This window comes from Conger conger, chromosome 7 (genome assembly GCF_963514075.1).
Source record: "Conger conger chromosome 7, fConCon1.1, whole genome shotgun sequence".
Classification (NCBI taxonomy): domain Eukaryota; kingdom Metazoa; phylum Chordata; class Actinopteri; order Anguilliformes; family Congridae; genus Conger; species Conger conger.
The window spans coordinates 21,521,003-21,535,868 of NC_083766.1; the positions used below are offsets into that span (position 1 = coordinate 21,521,003).

At 45.6% G+C, this 14,866-nt stretch overlaps 1 protein-coding gene and 3 non-coding genes across 7 annotated transcripts; 3 read left to right on the plus strand and 1 right to left on the minus strand.

Annotated features, from left to right (window-relative positions):
- Window positions 1-1,447: 1,447 nt before the first annotated feature.
- On the minus strand, window positions 1,448-11,735 carry wdr55 (WD repeat domain 55). 4 transcript variants are annotated; one of them, XM_061248546.1, is made up of 10 exons: window positions 11,568-11,735; window positions 11,142-11,175; window positions 10,975-11,043; window positions 10,655-10,809; window positions 10,244-10,344; window positions 10,000-10,087; window positions 9,019-9,198; window positions 8,661-8,760; window positions 7,257-7,426; window positions 1,448-3,328 (listed from the first exon to the last, which is right to left on the minus strand). In XM_061248546.1, the coding sequence occupies exons 2-10, from the start codon at window positions 11,154-11,156 to the stop codon at window positions 2,980-2,982; spliced, it is 1,227 nt and encodes a 408-aa protein (XP_061104530.1). In that variant the 5' UTR covers window positions 11,157-11,175; window positions 11,568-11,735; the 3' UTR covers window positions 1,448-2,979. The 4 variants fall into 4 exon arrangements, with proteins under 4 accessions (XP_061104530.1, XP_061104529.1, XP_061104531.1 ...); XM_061248545.1 differs by having other exon boundaries at window positions 10,975-11,046; XM_061248547.1 differs by lacking the exon at window positions 11,568-11,735 and having other exon boundaries at window positions 11,142-11,552.
- Window positions 11,736-12,393: 658 nt separating this feature from the next.
- Window positions 12,394-12,465, plus strand: trnae-uuc (transfer RNA glutamic acid (anticodon UUC)). Its single transcript has one exon. It is a non-coding gene; the product is annotated as a tRNA-Glu (tRNA).
- Window positions 12,466-13,721: 1,256 nt separating this feature from the next.
- trnae-uuc (transfer RNA glutamic acid (anticodon UUC)) lies at window positions 13,722-13,793 on the plus strand. Its single transcript has one exon. It is a non-coding gene; the product is annotated as a tRNA-Glu (tRNA).
- Window positions 13,794-14,338: 545 nt separating this feature from the next.
- On the plus strand, window positions 14,339-14,410 carry trnae-uuc (transfer RNA glutamic acid (anticodon UUC)). Its single transcript has one exon. It is a non-coding gene; the product is annotated as a tRNA-Glu (tRNA).
- The last annotated feature ends 456 nt before the right edge of the window (window positions 14,411-14,866 follow it).

Sequence of the window (14,866 nt, forward strand, 5' to 3'; positions counted from 1 at the left end):
ACAGAGCGTAAGACAAGCTTATTAGACAAGCTCTTAAAGGAGCGGTTCACACCCCCCCCCCGAAAAAAAAAAGACGTGCACTTACTATGACTATTGTTTTTGATAATAACTGCGCTACATGCAATTTCTGCTATTCATGGATTGATGCTTTTCACTTGTTGAGGAATGTATGCACGTAAGTAAGTCGCTTCGCATTAAAAGTGTCGGCTAATTGACTAAAATCTAAATGTAAATGTTCCCACTGAGTACTATCTATCCATCCAGATAGTTTTGCTGAGATGCGACAAATTTTCTAGCCTTCATGTTTTTATATGCAGTTCGACCTGATACAATGGACCTTTACAAAGAAGACATGAAACTTCTGCTTGCACAGACACCGTTGGCGAGTCCAGGTAATAGAATAAATAGTTCTGGATTAAATGTGCATTTTTAAGCTCTGTTGATGAGATGCTGCTGTAGAGTTTTGCAAATGTAAATCATCAGCACATCGATTACCAGAAAAGCAGTGGTCCATTTTATCAGTGGTTTTCAAACTTTTCCTGTTTAGAAGGATTATTTACCCACAATGCAGGTTTGGAAAGAATTGCATTTGCAGCCAATTGATTCACTTTTAATTGTATCAGTTCAAAATATTTATTCCCTTTATGTAATCATTCACAATTTAGCGCAATGTGACTTTCAGTCTTCATGGCATGCATAGCGATTTCTGAAATAATCAGGCTAATGGTGGAAAATAAAACAGGCCAATTTGTCACATCTCAGCTAAACTAGAGATGGATAGATGGTACTCTGGGTACGTGGAAACAATGTACATTAATTTTTGGGTGAACTGCCCCTTTAACCTTTGCCTCTCCTTTAACTGTTTTTTCATCTAGGGGAAGCCCACTGAGGACATTTCTCTTCTGCAAGGAAACCCTGGGAGAAATGCCAGAGAGAACAGTTACTGAACAGTTAACAAGGGGAGAGTGGCTTGAGCAGTCCCCTGGAGCGGTTTTTGGGGTAAGGGTCTTGTTCAAGGGCCTTTACTTTTTTCATTTAGGGACCTGACTTCATATGCCGGCATCCATTTCTGCCCACTGGGGCCCAACAAATCTACAGCTGCAAATAAAGCAACATACCACTAGGCTACCCTGTGGCCCATCACATTCAGAAACCTGATTGGAGATTGTGTGACTACTTTTGTGACGTGCAACATTTCTGTGCTTAAAATGCGATTAGAATGTTCTTGACTGAACATTCTAATGCTGGTGTAACGATCATTAGAATTTTTGTGAAAAAATAAATAATTATAATAATACAAAAAAACCAAATGTTCAAAGGGCTAACAAGGCGAATGGTGATTCGTCCAATGGTGCTCATTTAAAAATGTATAACATACAAAGGCTTGTGCATGACCAACGCTGGGAAATTATTTCACACTTAAGCATGCAGGCTACCAAGACTCACAAAACATTTCAACACAGATCTATTTTATTTGGCAGTCACACACATTCAAAAACCTTGACCAAACTAGCAAGTAAAAATATGAATCCCTGGCATACTTACTATGCGCAGGCTGTGCAAGTATTTTATGCATGTGTGGAAGGATAATATTTCCAGATACACAGATAAGATGCAGTGGATCTTTGCTGGAGTTTGCACCAGTAGGAATGTAAACCACAGAACTGCTATTTGAAGGCTAACTGGATGGTATGGGCAGCTTTCTTTGTTAGCTTTGTTATGCTATAAAAGTCTAATTGAAAGACATTTCCACAAGTATAACCCAACAATACTGCAGCAGTGACATGGTACACCCTTCCCATGATCCTTCAGGACCTCATACTGAACGCACTTTCTCACTGAAAGGCTAATTGTAACACTCCTGTCTTCACAAGTGGAACAAAAAGGCTTTGAATATTTCAAGTCAAGGTTTCACAACAGAACTTCTTTACATGGATTTTCTAATGCATATTTTCCAACGAAGCAATCCATTTCAGAAATGTCAAGGACTTTTATTGTCTCATTTGCATTCATGAGGCCTTATTACAATGAATTTCTGCATCAGAAAATGCACATGCATACTGCATACATCACTCACTCACTCACACACACACACTCACACTCACACACTCACACACACACACTCACACACACACACACACACACACACACACACACACACACACACACACACTCACACACTCCTCTATCAGCAGGCTGTGTGTGTAGCTGCCAAGAGACTCAGACGTGCTGGTGCCCTGTGGAGGGGAGACCTGCCTCTGGACCCCTGAAGAGCGACCTCTAACCCCTTAATTAGCACCAGGCCCTGCCTCCCTGTCTCTTCAGGTCATCTCCGGTTTCACAAGCCCTGGATTTACAGGCTCCACTAAGGGACTCTCAAAGGGCCTCCATTTTACCTACTCAACCAGGACATATTACACAATCGCTACGTTAGGTTTTTCTTTCAGTCAAAAGATGTTCAAATTGATTTGTAAAAAATAAAAAAGAAATATAGGGATGCAATTGCAAATGAGTTAATTTTTTGTGTTTGTTTTTTTTTTTTTTGGAAACTGGGAAAGCACAATTGTACGCTATTCGACCTGCTCTGTAGTTTGTTCTAATGACCTTGGTGTGCACTTTTTGTATATGGCTTTGGATAAAAGCGTCTGCTAAATAAAACGTTATGTGAGAATGCGATGATGTAATTTTGAGCGTTCAGAAGTTCAGTGCTCAGAACACCAAGTCTGACCTGCCCCAGGAGTCGTGTCATGCAGTGGTCAAACATCCGTCAGATTGGGGTCAGAAGTTTCACCCCCCTCAGGGGGATGGGGTGGGGGGTCCGGAGGTCAGTTTGTGACAAAGTTCCAGGCCATTTCCCGTGCGTCAGGAGCGCCTCCCAAGCCGCCAACCAATCTGAGTGACCTGCGTCATCCAGGGGAAACCCAATCCCGTCATCCCCCTTCCTCCTCCTCCTCTTCCTCCCGCCAAACGTCCACGCGCTCAATCACTGCCGCTGTCACTGTCGTCATCGCCGCTGTCACACCCCTCCTCCTCCTCCTTTCCCTCCTTCCCTCCCTGCGTGTCCTCCGCCAGGCCGGAGAAGAAGTCGTCCCCCGTGCCGAAGGCCTTCTTGCTGAGGGCCTTCAGGCTGCGGCCCTTCTTCTTGCGGCGCCGGTAGTCGCTCACCTCCATGTCGGCGAGGCTGGAGATGTCCCAGAACTTCACCAGCTGGTCGTGCGCACAGCTGGCCAGGAAGCGCGAGTCGCGGGAGCGGCCGATCTGCTCCACGGGCTCGCCCACGTGCTGCCCCACGCTGCCCAGCACGCGGTTCGGCAGGAGGTTAACGGCCCTGCGAGGGGAGAGAAACCACGCTTAAACCACGCTTAAACCACACTTAACAACGCTTAAACCAAGCTTTAACCACTTAACCACGCTTTAACCACGCTTAACCACACTTAACAACGCTTAAACCAAGCTTTAACCACTTAACCACGCTTAAACCACGCTTTAACAACGCTTAAACCACACTTAATCCACACTTAATCCACACTTAACCACTTAACCACTTAACCACGCACAACCACGAGGAGAGAACCAGGGGACATGCTTAAACCACGCTTAACCATGCTCAACCCCTTAACCATGCTCAACCACGAGGAGAGAACCAGGGGATATGCTTAAACCACGCTTAACCACGTTCAATCATGAGGAGAGAAACAGGAGACACGCCCAACCACTTAACCATCTAACCACGCTTAAACACTTAGCCAAGCTCAACCGCTTAACCACAAATATGTGCTAAGAGTGCTATTTAGAGTATACTAAGGCTGATGTAATCATCACTTCAATAACAACTAGTAATGGAAAGTAATGTAGTTACATGTCTTGATGTTTTAAAATGTGTCCACTGAAATTGTGAATGCAACGCAAATGTGAGCTGCAGTGTGAAACGTCGCAGCGAGGAAGCGCTATAGCAGGCAACAGTAGGATGAAGCAGTCTTCTTCCATTTGTGCTTTCTTCTGCTTTTTGCCCTTGAGGATTCTTGAGGTTTATTACCTCGACAGAGACATAAGTGCACATGTTGAGTATGTACAAAGGGACAGTGCGTTTGCAGTGTGTTGGCCTGGCGTTGCCATTAGCACTCACAGACTTGCAGGGCGGCCTGTAGCGTAGTGGTTAAGGTAAAGGACTGGGACACACAAGGTTGGTGGTTCTAATCCCGAAGTAGCCACAATATGATCCGCACAGCCGTTGGGCCTTTGAGCAAGGTCCTTAACCCCGCATTGCTCCAGGGGAGGATTGTCTCCTGCTTAGTCTAATCAACTGTACGTCGCTCTGGATAAGAGCGTCTGCCAAATGCCAATAATGTAATGTAATGTAACAGACTTGCATAGGGTATTAGGCCTTGAAATTTCAAAATAATAATAATGATAAAAATAATAAACAAATATTCCAATAAACCTTCTTTCAAAGGTTTAACAGAGGAACATTTAACATTTTGCCCCAATCTGGAATGCCTGTAAACTAAGCTAACTGCTGCAACCTTTTGTCGATGCCACACACACACACACACATACACATACACACACACACACACACACAAACCTCAAAAGCGTAACGTTGTGCCTTTGCTTCAGCTCACCCCACAGTTCACCCCACCATTCACCAGTTTAGCGGTCACACAGACACGGAGCTACACTCCCAGCGCTGCTTGTGTGGGCAGACTGCGGTGGCTGATGGGTGATTAAATACAGATGTCTCCCCAACTCTAATCACTCAGTCCCCCGGGGGAAGCGTCGGCCAATCAGCAGCTTCCCTCTGGGCAGTGCCACAGTCAGCACTGGCAGATTCCAGATGTAATACCCAATTAGAAAGCCCGTCCACACTCTATAAATAGTGCAGTAAGAGGATCAGCCACCCTGCAGTGGCAATGAGAAATACATTAACGCGTATGCATCCGCAGGGGGAAACACACGTCTTTCACGATTGGTCAACAGACATATGTGTCATACCACGATTACCCTACACAATGAACTTTGAATAGCGGCTGAGCCCAAGACCAAAAATGCACCAACAGCCCCATCTAGTGGCTTAATGGGGAATTGTCTCTTGTGGCAGCATACAGAGTGTGGTGTGAGGTACTAGATTACAGAGTGGCGTGTGGTGTGAGGTACTAGGTTACAGAGCGGCGTGTGGTGTGAGCTGCTGGATTACAGAGTGGCGTGTGGTGTGAGGTACTAGGTTACAGAGTGGCGTGTGGTGCAAGCTGCTGGATTACAGAGCGGTGTGTGGTGTGAGGTACTAGATTACAGAGTGGCGTGTGGTGTGAGGTACTAGGTTACAGAGTGGCGTGTGGTGTGAGCTGCTGGATTACAGAGCGGTGTGTGGTGTGAGGTACTAGGTTACAGAGTGGCGTGTGGTGTGAGGTACTAGGTTACAGAGTGGCGTGTGGTGTGAGCTGCTGGATTACAGAGCGGCGTGTGGTGGGAGGAGCTGGATTACAGAGTGGCGTGTGGTGTGAGGAGCTGGATTACAGAGTGGCGTGTGGTGGGAGGTACTAGGTTACAGAGTGGCGTGTGGTGTGAGCTGCTGGATTACAGAGCGGCGTGTGGTGGGAGGAGCTGGATTACAGAGTGGCATGTGGTGGGAGGAGCTGGATTACAGAGTGGTATGTGGTGGGAGGAGCTGGATTACAGAGTGGCATGTGGTCTGAGGTGCTGGACTACAGAGTGGCGTGTGGTAAGAGGTACTAGATTACAGAGTGGCGTGTGGTGGGAGGTACTAGATTACAGAGTGGCGTGTGGTGGGAGGTACTAGATTACAGAGTGGCGTGTGGTGTGAGGAGCTGGATTACAGAGTGGCGTGTGGTGGGAGGTGCTGGATTACAGAGTGGCGTGTGGTCTGAGGTGCTGGATTACAGAGTGGCATGTGGTGTGAGGAGCTGGATTACAGAGTGGTGTGTGGTGTGAGGAGCTGGACTACAGAGTGGCGTGTGGTGGGAGGTGCTGGATTACAGAGTGGCGTGTGGTCTGAGGTGCTGGATTACAGAGTGGCATGTCGTCTGATGTGCTGGATTACAGAGCTGCGTGTGGTCTGAGGTGCTGGATTACAGAGTGGCGTGTGGTGTGAGCTGCTGGATTACAGAGCGGCGTGTGGTGGGAGGAGCTGGATTACAGAGTGGCGTGTGGTGGGAGGAGCTGGATTACAGAGTGGCGTGTGGTGGGAGGAGCTGGATTACAGAGTGGCATGTGGTCTGAGGTGCTGGACTACAGAGTGGCGTGTGGTGAGAGGTACTAGATTACAGAGTGGCGTGTGGTGTGAGGTACTAGGTTACAGAGCGGCGTGTGGTGTGAGCTGCTGGATTACAGAGCGGCGTGTGGTGTGAGGTACTAGGTTACAGAGTGGCGTGTGGTGTGAGCTGCTGGATTACAGAGCGGCGTGTGGTGGGAGGAGCTGGATTACAGAGTGGCATGTGGTGGGAGGAGCTGGATTACAGAGTGGTATGTGGTGGGAGGAGCTGGATTACAGAGTGGCATGTGGTCTGAGGTGCTGGACTACAGAGTGGCGTGTGGTAAGAGGTACTAGATTACAGAGTGGCGTGTGGTGGGAGGTACTAGATTACAGAGTGGCGTGTGGTGGGAGGTACTAGATTACAGAGTGGCGTGTGGTGGGAGGAGCTGGATTACAGAGTGGCGTGTGGAGCTGGATTACAGAGTGGCGTGTGGTGGGAGGTGCTGGATTACAGAGTGGCGTGTGGTCTGAGGTGCTGGATTACAGAGTGGCATGTGGTGTGAGGAGCTGGATTACAGAGTGGTGTGTGGTGTGAGGAGCTGGACTACAGAGTGGCGTGTGGTGGGAGGTGCTGGATTACAGAGTGGCGTGTGGTCTGAGGTGCTGGATTACAGAGTGGCATGTCGTCTGATGTGCTGGATTACAGAGCTGCGTGTGGTCTGAGGTGCTGGATTACAGAGTGGCGTGTGGTGGGAGGTGCTGGATTACAGAGTGGCATGTGGTCTGAGGTGCTGGATTACAGAGCTGCATGTGGTCTGAGGTGCTGGATTACAGAGCGGCGTGTGGTGGGAGGTGCTGGATTACAGAGTGGCGTGTGGTGTGAGGTGCTGGATTACAGAGTGGCGTGTGGTCTGAGGTGCTGGATTACAGAGCGGCGTGTGGTGTGAGCTGCTGGATTACAGAGCGGCGTGCGGTGTGAGGTGCTGGATTACAGAGCCCCGTGCGGTGTGAGGTGCTGGATTACAGAGCGGCGTGTGTGTCTGACCTGATGACCCCGTCCATGGAGGCAGCGCAGAGGAGGTTCTCAGTGATGGGGACGATGCAGTCCACGGACTCGGCCCGCACGGCGAAGCGGTCGCTGGTCGCTCCGAAGCCGTTCCAGTTGAAGATGTAGATGGTGCCTTCACTGGAGCCACACACCACCTTACGGCCGTGCTGCGGGAGACAGGGAGGAGGGGAGCGGGCAGGTTTCAGACCCTTCCTGCATTCAGCCTGAGTTTTAACCTTCTTTTAACCATTACACTCGGATATATATATAGGCTTGTGAAAGAAAAAAAAAGAGATTCTCTTGAAACCTTTTCGGTGGTGAGCTCTGAGGTCTGATGAGTTCTACAACTCACTGCCACATACCCAGTGCAGTTCAAACGTTACATAACATTACATTACATTACATTATTGGCATTTGGCAGACGCTCTTATCCAGAGCGACGTACAACAAAGTGCATACCCATAACCAGGGATAAGTTCGCTGAAAGACCCTAGAGGTAAGTACAATTTCAACTGCTACCTGTACAACAAAGATAAGGACAAGGGCCATTTTTTTTTTTTTTTTTTTTTTTTGAACAAACAAACAAACAGAGCAAAAGTCACCAAAGTTAACTATCCAAACACTGCTTACCTAGCCAACTAAAATACTGATACACAAGTCACAGAGACAACAATTAAGGTTCACAGGGAGGTAGGGAGGGATGGGGAGAGGTGCTGTTTGAAGAGGTGTGTCTTCAGCTTGCGCTTGAAGGTGGGGAGGGATTCTATAGTTCTGACCTCAACGGGGAGTTCGTTCCACCACCGTGGAGCCAGAACAGACAGTAGTCGTGAGCGTGAGGTGGAGGTTCTGAGAGGGGGAGGTGCCAAGCGGCCTGTGGAGGCTGAACAAAGAGGTCTGGCAGGGGTGTAGGGTCTGATGATTTTTTGCAGATAAGCTGGGGAAGACCCTTTAACTGCTTGGAAGGCTAGCACCAATGTTTTGAATTTGATGCGAGCCATGACAGGCAGCCAGTGGAGGGAAGTAAGCAGGGGGGTGACGTGTGAGTATTTGGGAAGGTTGAAGACCAGACGAGCTGCTGCATTCTGGATGAGTTGGAGGGGTCTGATGGCAGACGCTGGGAGGCCAGCCAAGAGGGAATTGCAGTAGTCCAGGCGGGACAGAACCATCACTTGCTGAGGGGTCAAATACCAGTGTTTACCCCGAGAAACAGACTCCCAACATTCTGTATCACTCACCCCTGTAGTTCTAAGACAAGTGTTAATTTGCCTTTTCAGTTATTATAGCATAACTGTTCATAATGTAAACATATACTTGGTTTTGTAAGTGGCAGATTAAGAGCATTTACTAAATGCATGCTAGGTAAAGATACTGAAGTGCTACAACGATAAAAAACGCACTAACTTTCATGATGGCCACAGAGGTGAGGTCACCGCTCTGGAACTCGGAGAGCAGGTCAAAGCGCCGCCTCTTGATGTTGAACACGCCCAACATCCCGTCGCCGCTACGGGAACAGAAGGCAGTAGCAACCAATCACGGATCAGCTGCGAGTCCAAGCAAAGCCTCATGCATTTGTGACCCTGCACTGAAGTTATTTCTTATTTCTCCTTCCTCTCACCCCCCATTGGCTGGGGTCTATGTTAGCAGAAAGACATAACTGTGCCCACTTCAATATTTGTTCATATTGCCATCGCAATATTCAACGTTACGGCATATGACATTTTCCTCATGGTGTGCAGCCCGACTCCTAGCAGTGCCACACCTGGACGTGAGCAGGATCTTCTTGGCCTGGTCGATGGCCAAGCCGCTGATGTAGTCCTCGTGGTGTTTGAGGTCCATGAAGGCGGTGCCCTTACGCATGTCCCAGACCTTCAGAGTCCCACCGTCGTCTCCGGTGGCAAGGAGGTTCTCATCAATCAGCAGCAGGGCGTTGATGGGGACACTGCACAGGACGGAGAGGGAGGTTTGGTCAAGAGAAAACAGGACTGCCTATACAATAAATAAATAAATAAATCAACAATTAACACTTCACACTTCTGAAGGGAATTGTATGAAACTGTGGTTTGAAATTGGATATTATTTCAAATATGGCCGATGATGAAATATGATCTCTTTTCTTGACAAGAGCGCAAAACGGTACTTGTTTTTCTTCCATGATTTCAAAAGATTTTGCACACTTGCATGTGAAAAGATGGGTTAAAAACGAGCTGAAATCTTTTTCCACAATTTTGTCAATTCTTCACAACCATACGAACACGTCTTAAAGCATATATTCCAGAAAATGTATTAAACTGTAACACTTGCGTATTTGCACATCAAAGTTTTGATCAAAGTTTTGATGTGCAGAGCGGTTAATGAGATGGAAAATGAGATGTTACAAGATTTCACGTCATCGTGTAGCATCAGGCGTTTATGTTGATCAAATGTCTGTCAATTTTCCGTTCCCCTCCAATCAATATCCTTTTCATATAAAGGCTGGCATCCTCATTTGACGTCAGCCCTTCAAAAATCCTTTTCACGCGTGTAAGCTAGTGCTGCTCGAACTTTAAACTCGTCTCTACACAAGCAATGCAGTGCAACATTACATTTAACGTGACTTACAGTTGATTAGTAGGTAAATCCCCCCTGGAACAATGTGGAGTTAACTGCACTGATATGACTGTGACGACACTGGGGCTTGAAACACAAACCTTCCAGGTCCCAGTCAAGCACCTTCAGCAATTACATTTCCACAGTATTTTACCTGTGTGCCTTGGTGATGCGTGACACCAGTTTCCCCGCTTCCACATCCATGATGTGAATGGACTTGTCCTTGGACACACTGAACAGCTCTGGGCAGAAAAATAACTATCTTTACTGCACGGTATTAAAACATTTTGACAAGTTTGAAACGTACTTAAAACCACATTCTGAAGCCAGTTTGTAATACACACGGACATGAATGTGGTAAAATTTATTTGGAAGTGTGCTGGGAGTCTGTCACTCACTCTGGCCGTCCTGAGAGAAGGCGAGTTCACGGCAGGACTTGAGATGATGTCCGGAGGACCAGAGCTCCTGGGTTTCCCCCTCTGTGCAGGAGTATGAGTAGCTAAGGGAGGAAACAGGCTTTTCACTGGACAGCTCAGGTTAAGGGTGTAGCGCGACATCGACTCAGATCAATGTATTGATCCAAAAGGACAATGATCCAAATCAAAACTATCAAAACAAAAAACACTTTAAAATACCACTTTCAATATTTTGGTTAACTAGAACTAGTTCGCTTAAATACAGGAAAAATAGTGTGGGATTGCACATTTGTGTTTCTTTATGTGTGTGAGGTTGGGGGCTGGGTCACTGGGAGTAACAAACCCTGTTTTTTCAACCATCTATGTCACAAACACGCTTACACATCAGCTTACACGTAGATGTCTCCATCGATGTCACCAGCTGCGAGGATGTCCCGCGTCGGATGAAAAGCGAGGGTGTTCACGATGGCTTCGAATCTGATGTCTTCTGGAGTTTCCCGAACTCTCGGTTCTTTTGGTTCTTCTGGTTCTTCGGTAGCATCGTCCTCCTGAGTAAAATCAACGTATCTACTTAGCAAAATCTTAAATTGAATCGTTTTCCATACATGATACCATACCATTATTTAACAGGGGGAATTGTAACGAAACAGCATTGACTTGTAGTTAACGTTAGCAATGTGTCATTACGTGTGGCAAACTAGCCGGTACTTTACCTCTTTAGTGTCGCTTGATTCTTTTCCAGTAGAATCCGTTTCATTTGAAAACGCAGAAACCCCAACTTCCTGCTGACAGACCACAGTAAAATGACAACAGTTAAACTAAAAGCTCTGAAATGATACAACTTCACAAATCCTCTACCGAGGAATACTCGTGCTCTTACCATGGACGCCGCCATCTTTGTGTCTCTAACGTCACTGGAGGACCGGAAATAACACTCGCAGTTTTCGCAGTTTACAGGAATAAAAACATTATTCAACTTGTGTAAAATCACCCTTCACAATAAAATGTAGTGTTTAAAATAATTCCCACATAAAGACAGTATAGTGGACAAAATAATGTTTTGAAAAAACAAGAATAATATTTAGCAAATGAATATATCTTCCAGGACCTTATTCAGAAAAAAATATTTAATTTATATTGCTACGATATATTGCAATATATTAGTTTAATAATAGTCTATATCAAAATATTGTCCTTCTGATACGTCTTCAAAATAGACTGCCTTTTTTAGAACCTCCAAAAACATCCAATATTGGTATATATAAAGAAGAAGCACGGTAAGAGCATAGCGCCTTCCGTTACCTACCTATTTTGCTTCTAGTCTGTTTTCAACTTAATTTCGTACGGTTTAATTTTCTAAAATATATGCAAAGCCAGCCCGATTTTTCTTGTTAACAAAGTTCTGAAATGCAGATTCCCCGTGTGAGGGTTGAACTCACAACCTTCCGACTAACGCGTTACCTACTGTACACTGAGATATGATTTCTGGTAGCGGTGCGTTCTCTGATTGGCTATGCCCTTCAATTCTTGTTAGATTGTTGATAGCGGACAATGATTTCATTGGACCACAGATTACAGAGACTCACGGTTGCCTTGGAAAGGCTAACCAGGCAGTCGAGCAAGCGATTGGCTTATTCTTGGAAAGTTCGTGGTAGCGATACGTGCCCTAGTTCGCCACATATTTAAATTTTTGGTTGCGGTCATGGATTTCACAAGCAGTAATTAAAAAATACAGTGCCAATGAGGATTTTCCTTTAAAAAAAACCTTTAAGTAGTACGTAATTAGCTTCCAAACGATATTGAATAAAGACGCACGCTCGATGAGAAAACAGAGTCAATCAATACTGTATAATATTAAATGCAGTTATTGTGCGTTTGTGTCACTCGTTACCAAGACGAACCATTCTGTCGATAGGATGTTACTGTTAAAGTCAAAAGGGTCATAGACATGGCCTGTGGTCTATGCTTGAAGGAATGAGTCTGATTAAATTCAATTTTTTCAGTGGCGAAAAAAAACTTCACAAGTGTCATAGTCCTCTTCTTAGATATACGACATATTTTTCTCATCACGTACAACCCGACTCCACACCCCCCAGACCTGGACGTGAGCAGAGATCGGAAACGGGAGGCTTTCCCATATGGTCTAGCGGTTAGGATTCCTGGTTTTCACCCAGGCGGCCCGGGTTCGACTCCCGGTATGGGAATGGGAACTTTTGGAACAAGAAGATCAGCGGAATGACCTGTGCTCCGAGCTTTAAGAGGTTCTGCCTTGCGCCGCGGATAGTTAAGCTTAACTTTCCTTAACTTTTCCCATTCATTCTCAACGGAAGTTCTTATCACTTCGGATGCGCTATATTCTTGGCCGCACGTTGATATCGCGGCGCTGTTCCGAGAAAAACCAACGACGTCCTTACAGCGCGGATTCCTTAACTTTTCCCATTCATTTTCAACGGAAGTTCTTATCACTTCGGATGCGATATATTCTTGGCCGCACGTTGATATCGCGACGCTGTTCCGAGATAAACGAATGACGTCCTTACAGCACGGATGCCAACCCAAAAAGAACCAACAGGTACGTGGGAAGAGAGTTCCCTCCTTCAGACAAGAGTCAGGCACATTTTAACATCTGGTCACAGGTGCTCCCAATTGCGCAAATGACCTGGTACTCCGCCAACAAGGCACCTGTGAAGTAACGCCAGAATAAGTAGCACAGAGCAGGGGGCCGTAACATATCCCTAATTTTAACAATTTGAAACAATGAAATTTAAAAATTAAAAAAACATTCACATTCACATTTAATTGTATTTGAGATAACTATTAAGTAGAATGATGGCAGAAAGGATTTCCTATCCATAGTGAAATGGAGCTGGAGATGTAATGACACAACAAACATGATTATGGGACAATTCTACAGGGAAATAGATTCCATTATTTATGTCATGGTTTGCCAAAGGGCGGATTCGAGCCATGGTGACCATCATATGGCTCTGCACCTACACACGGCTGGCCGCCGCGAGGGCCAAACAGGTTTCTGTCATATTAATTCAAAGTCTTGTTCAAAAGTAGTTTCATAGGTGTTATATGCATCTTCCTGTTTTCCATGTGCATTTGGCAAAGAATTTGCATGTACGGCCTAGTGCAGTGGTTCTTTAAAAAAAGAGAAAAAAAACCTGGGTAATGTTTTCTATTTGATGATACAATTTAGAAATTACTCCAAGTACTGTGGAACCATCATGGAAAAGTATACAGAGGAAGAAAGACAGGTAGCATTGCGTGGCATGATTGTAGAGTGGTTAGGACTCTTTGTTATAGCTGCAGCAAATCCAGTTTGAATTCAGGTCAAGGCAGTATTTTGGCACATGACTTAGTTGAGCCATTTATTTATTTCAGACTCACCTGTGTTATAGCCCTCTACTTGTTTTCCAACAAATTGTTTTCCAAGATAGGGCTCTGGAGGCTTTCCCATATGGTCTAGCGGTTAGGATTCCTGGTTTTCACCCAGGCGGCCCGGGTTCGACTCCCGGTATGGGAATGGGAGCTTTTGGAACAAGAAGATCAGCGGAATGACCTGTGCTCCTAGCTTGAAGAGGTTCTTCTTAGCTTGGCTCAGTTGGTAATTACATACCCCACGGCTGCCTTGGAAGGGCCAACCAGGTTTCTGTCATATTAATTCAAAGTCTTGTTCAAAAGTAGTTTCATAGGTGTTATATGCATCTTCCTGTTTTCCATGTGCATTTGGCAAAGAATTTGCATGTATGGCCTAGTGCAGTGGTTCTTAAAAAAAAAAAAAAACCCAAAAAACCTGGGTAATGTTTTCTATCTGATGATACAATTTAGAAATTGCTCCAAGTACTGTGGAACCATCATGGAAAAGTATACAGAGGAAGAAAGACAGGTAGCATTGCATGGCATGATTGTAGAGTGGTTAGGACTCTTTGTTATAGCTGCAGCAAATCCAGTTTGAATTCAGGTCAAGGCAGTATTTTGGCACATGACTTAGTTGAGCCCTCTACTTGTTTTCCAACAAATTGTTTTCCAAGATAGCATACTTCATATGCTACTTGGGAACTAAGGCTTTCCCATATGGTCTAGCGGTTAGGATTCCTGGTTTTCACCCAGGCGGCCCGGGTTCGACTCCCGGTATGGGAATGGGAGCTTTTGGAACAAGAAGATCAGCTGTGCTCCGAGCTTGGGAAAAAAACTGGTTGTGACATCCTAAAGAACACCACCCAACAAACATTGACATGTCTATCATCCTCAATTTCTTTGTTCATGGCACTATTTCGGCACTGGATCTTGAGTGTTACAGTTCTGCTGCAGCTTTCCCATACTGTGTAGCGGTTAGGATTCCTGTTTTTCGCCGGGGTTCGACTCCTGGTATGGAAATGGTAACTTTTAAATCAAAAAGATCAGAGGTCTTTGCTCAGAGGAATACATCAGATTTAATTCCCTAACCATTTGTGAAATGCCAAAGCCTGGAATCGGGATTTCGAGGGTTTGTCTACGCTTTGTCATGGAGAAGAATTTGTTCTTAGCTGAAGGTGAAACAAATAGCATTTAAATAATCAAATTATTTCAGTAAAAAAAAAAAAAAAAACTGAAAAC

Coding starts and splice junctions, on each gene's coding strand:
- wdr55 (XM_061248545.1), bottom strand. Junction 10,810..10,974: donor AATCAAGCGACACTAAAGAG/GTAAAGTACCGG, acceptor GATTTTACTCAG/GAGGACGATGCTACCGAAGA. Junction 10,345..10,654: donor ATCGATGGAGACATCTACGT/GTAAGCTGATGT, acceptor TTCCTCCCTTAG/CTACTCATACTCCTGCACAG.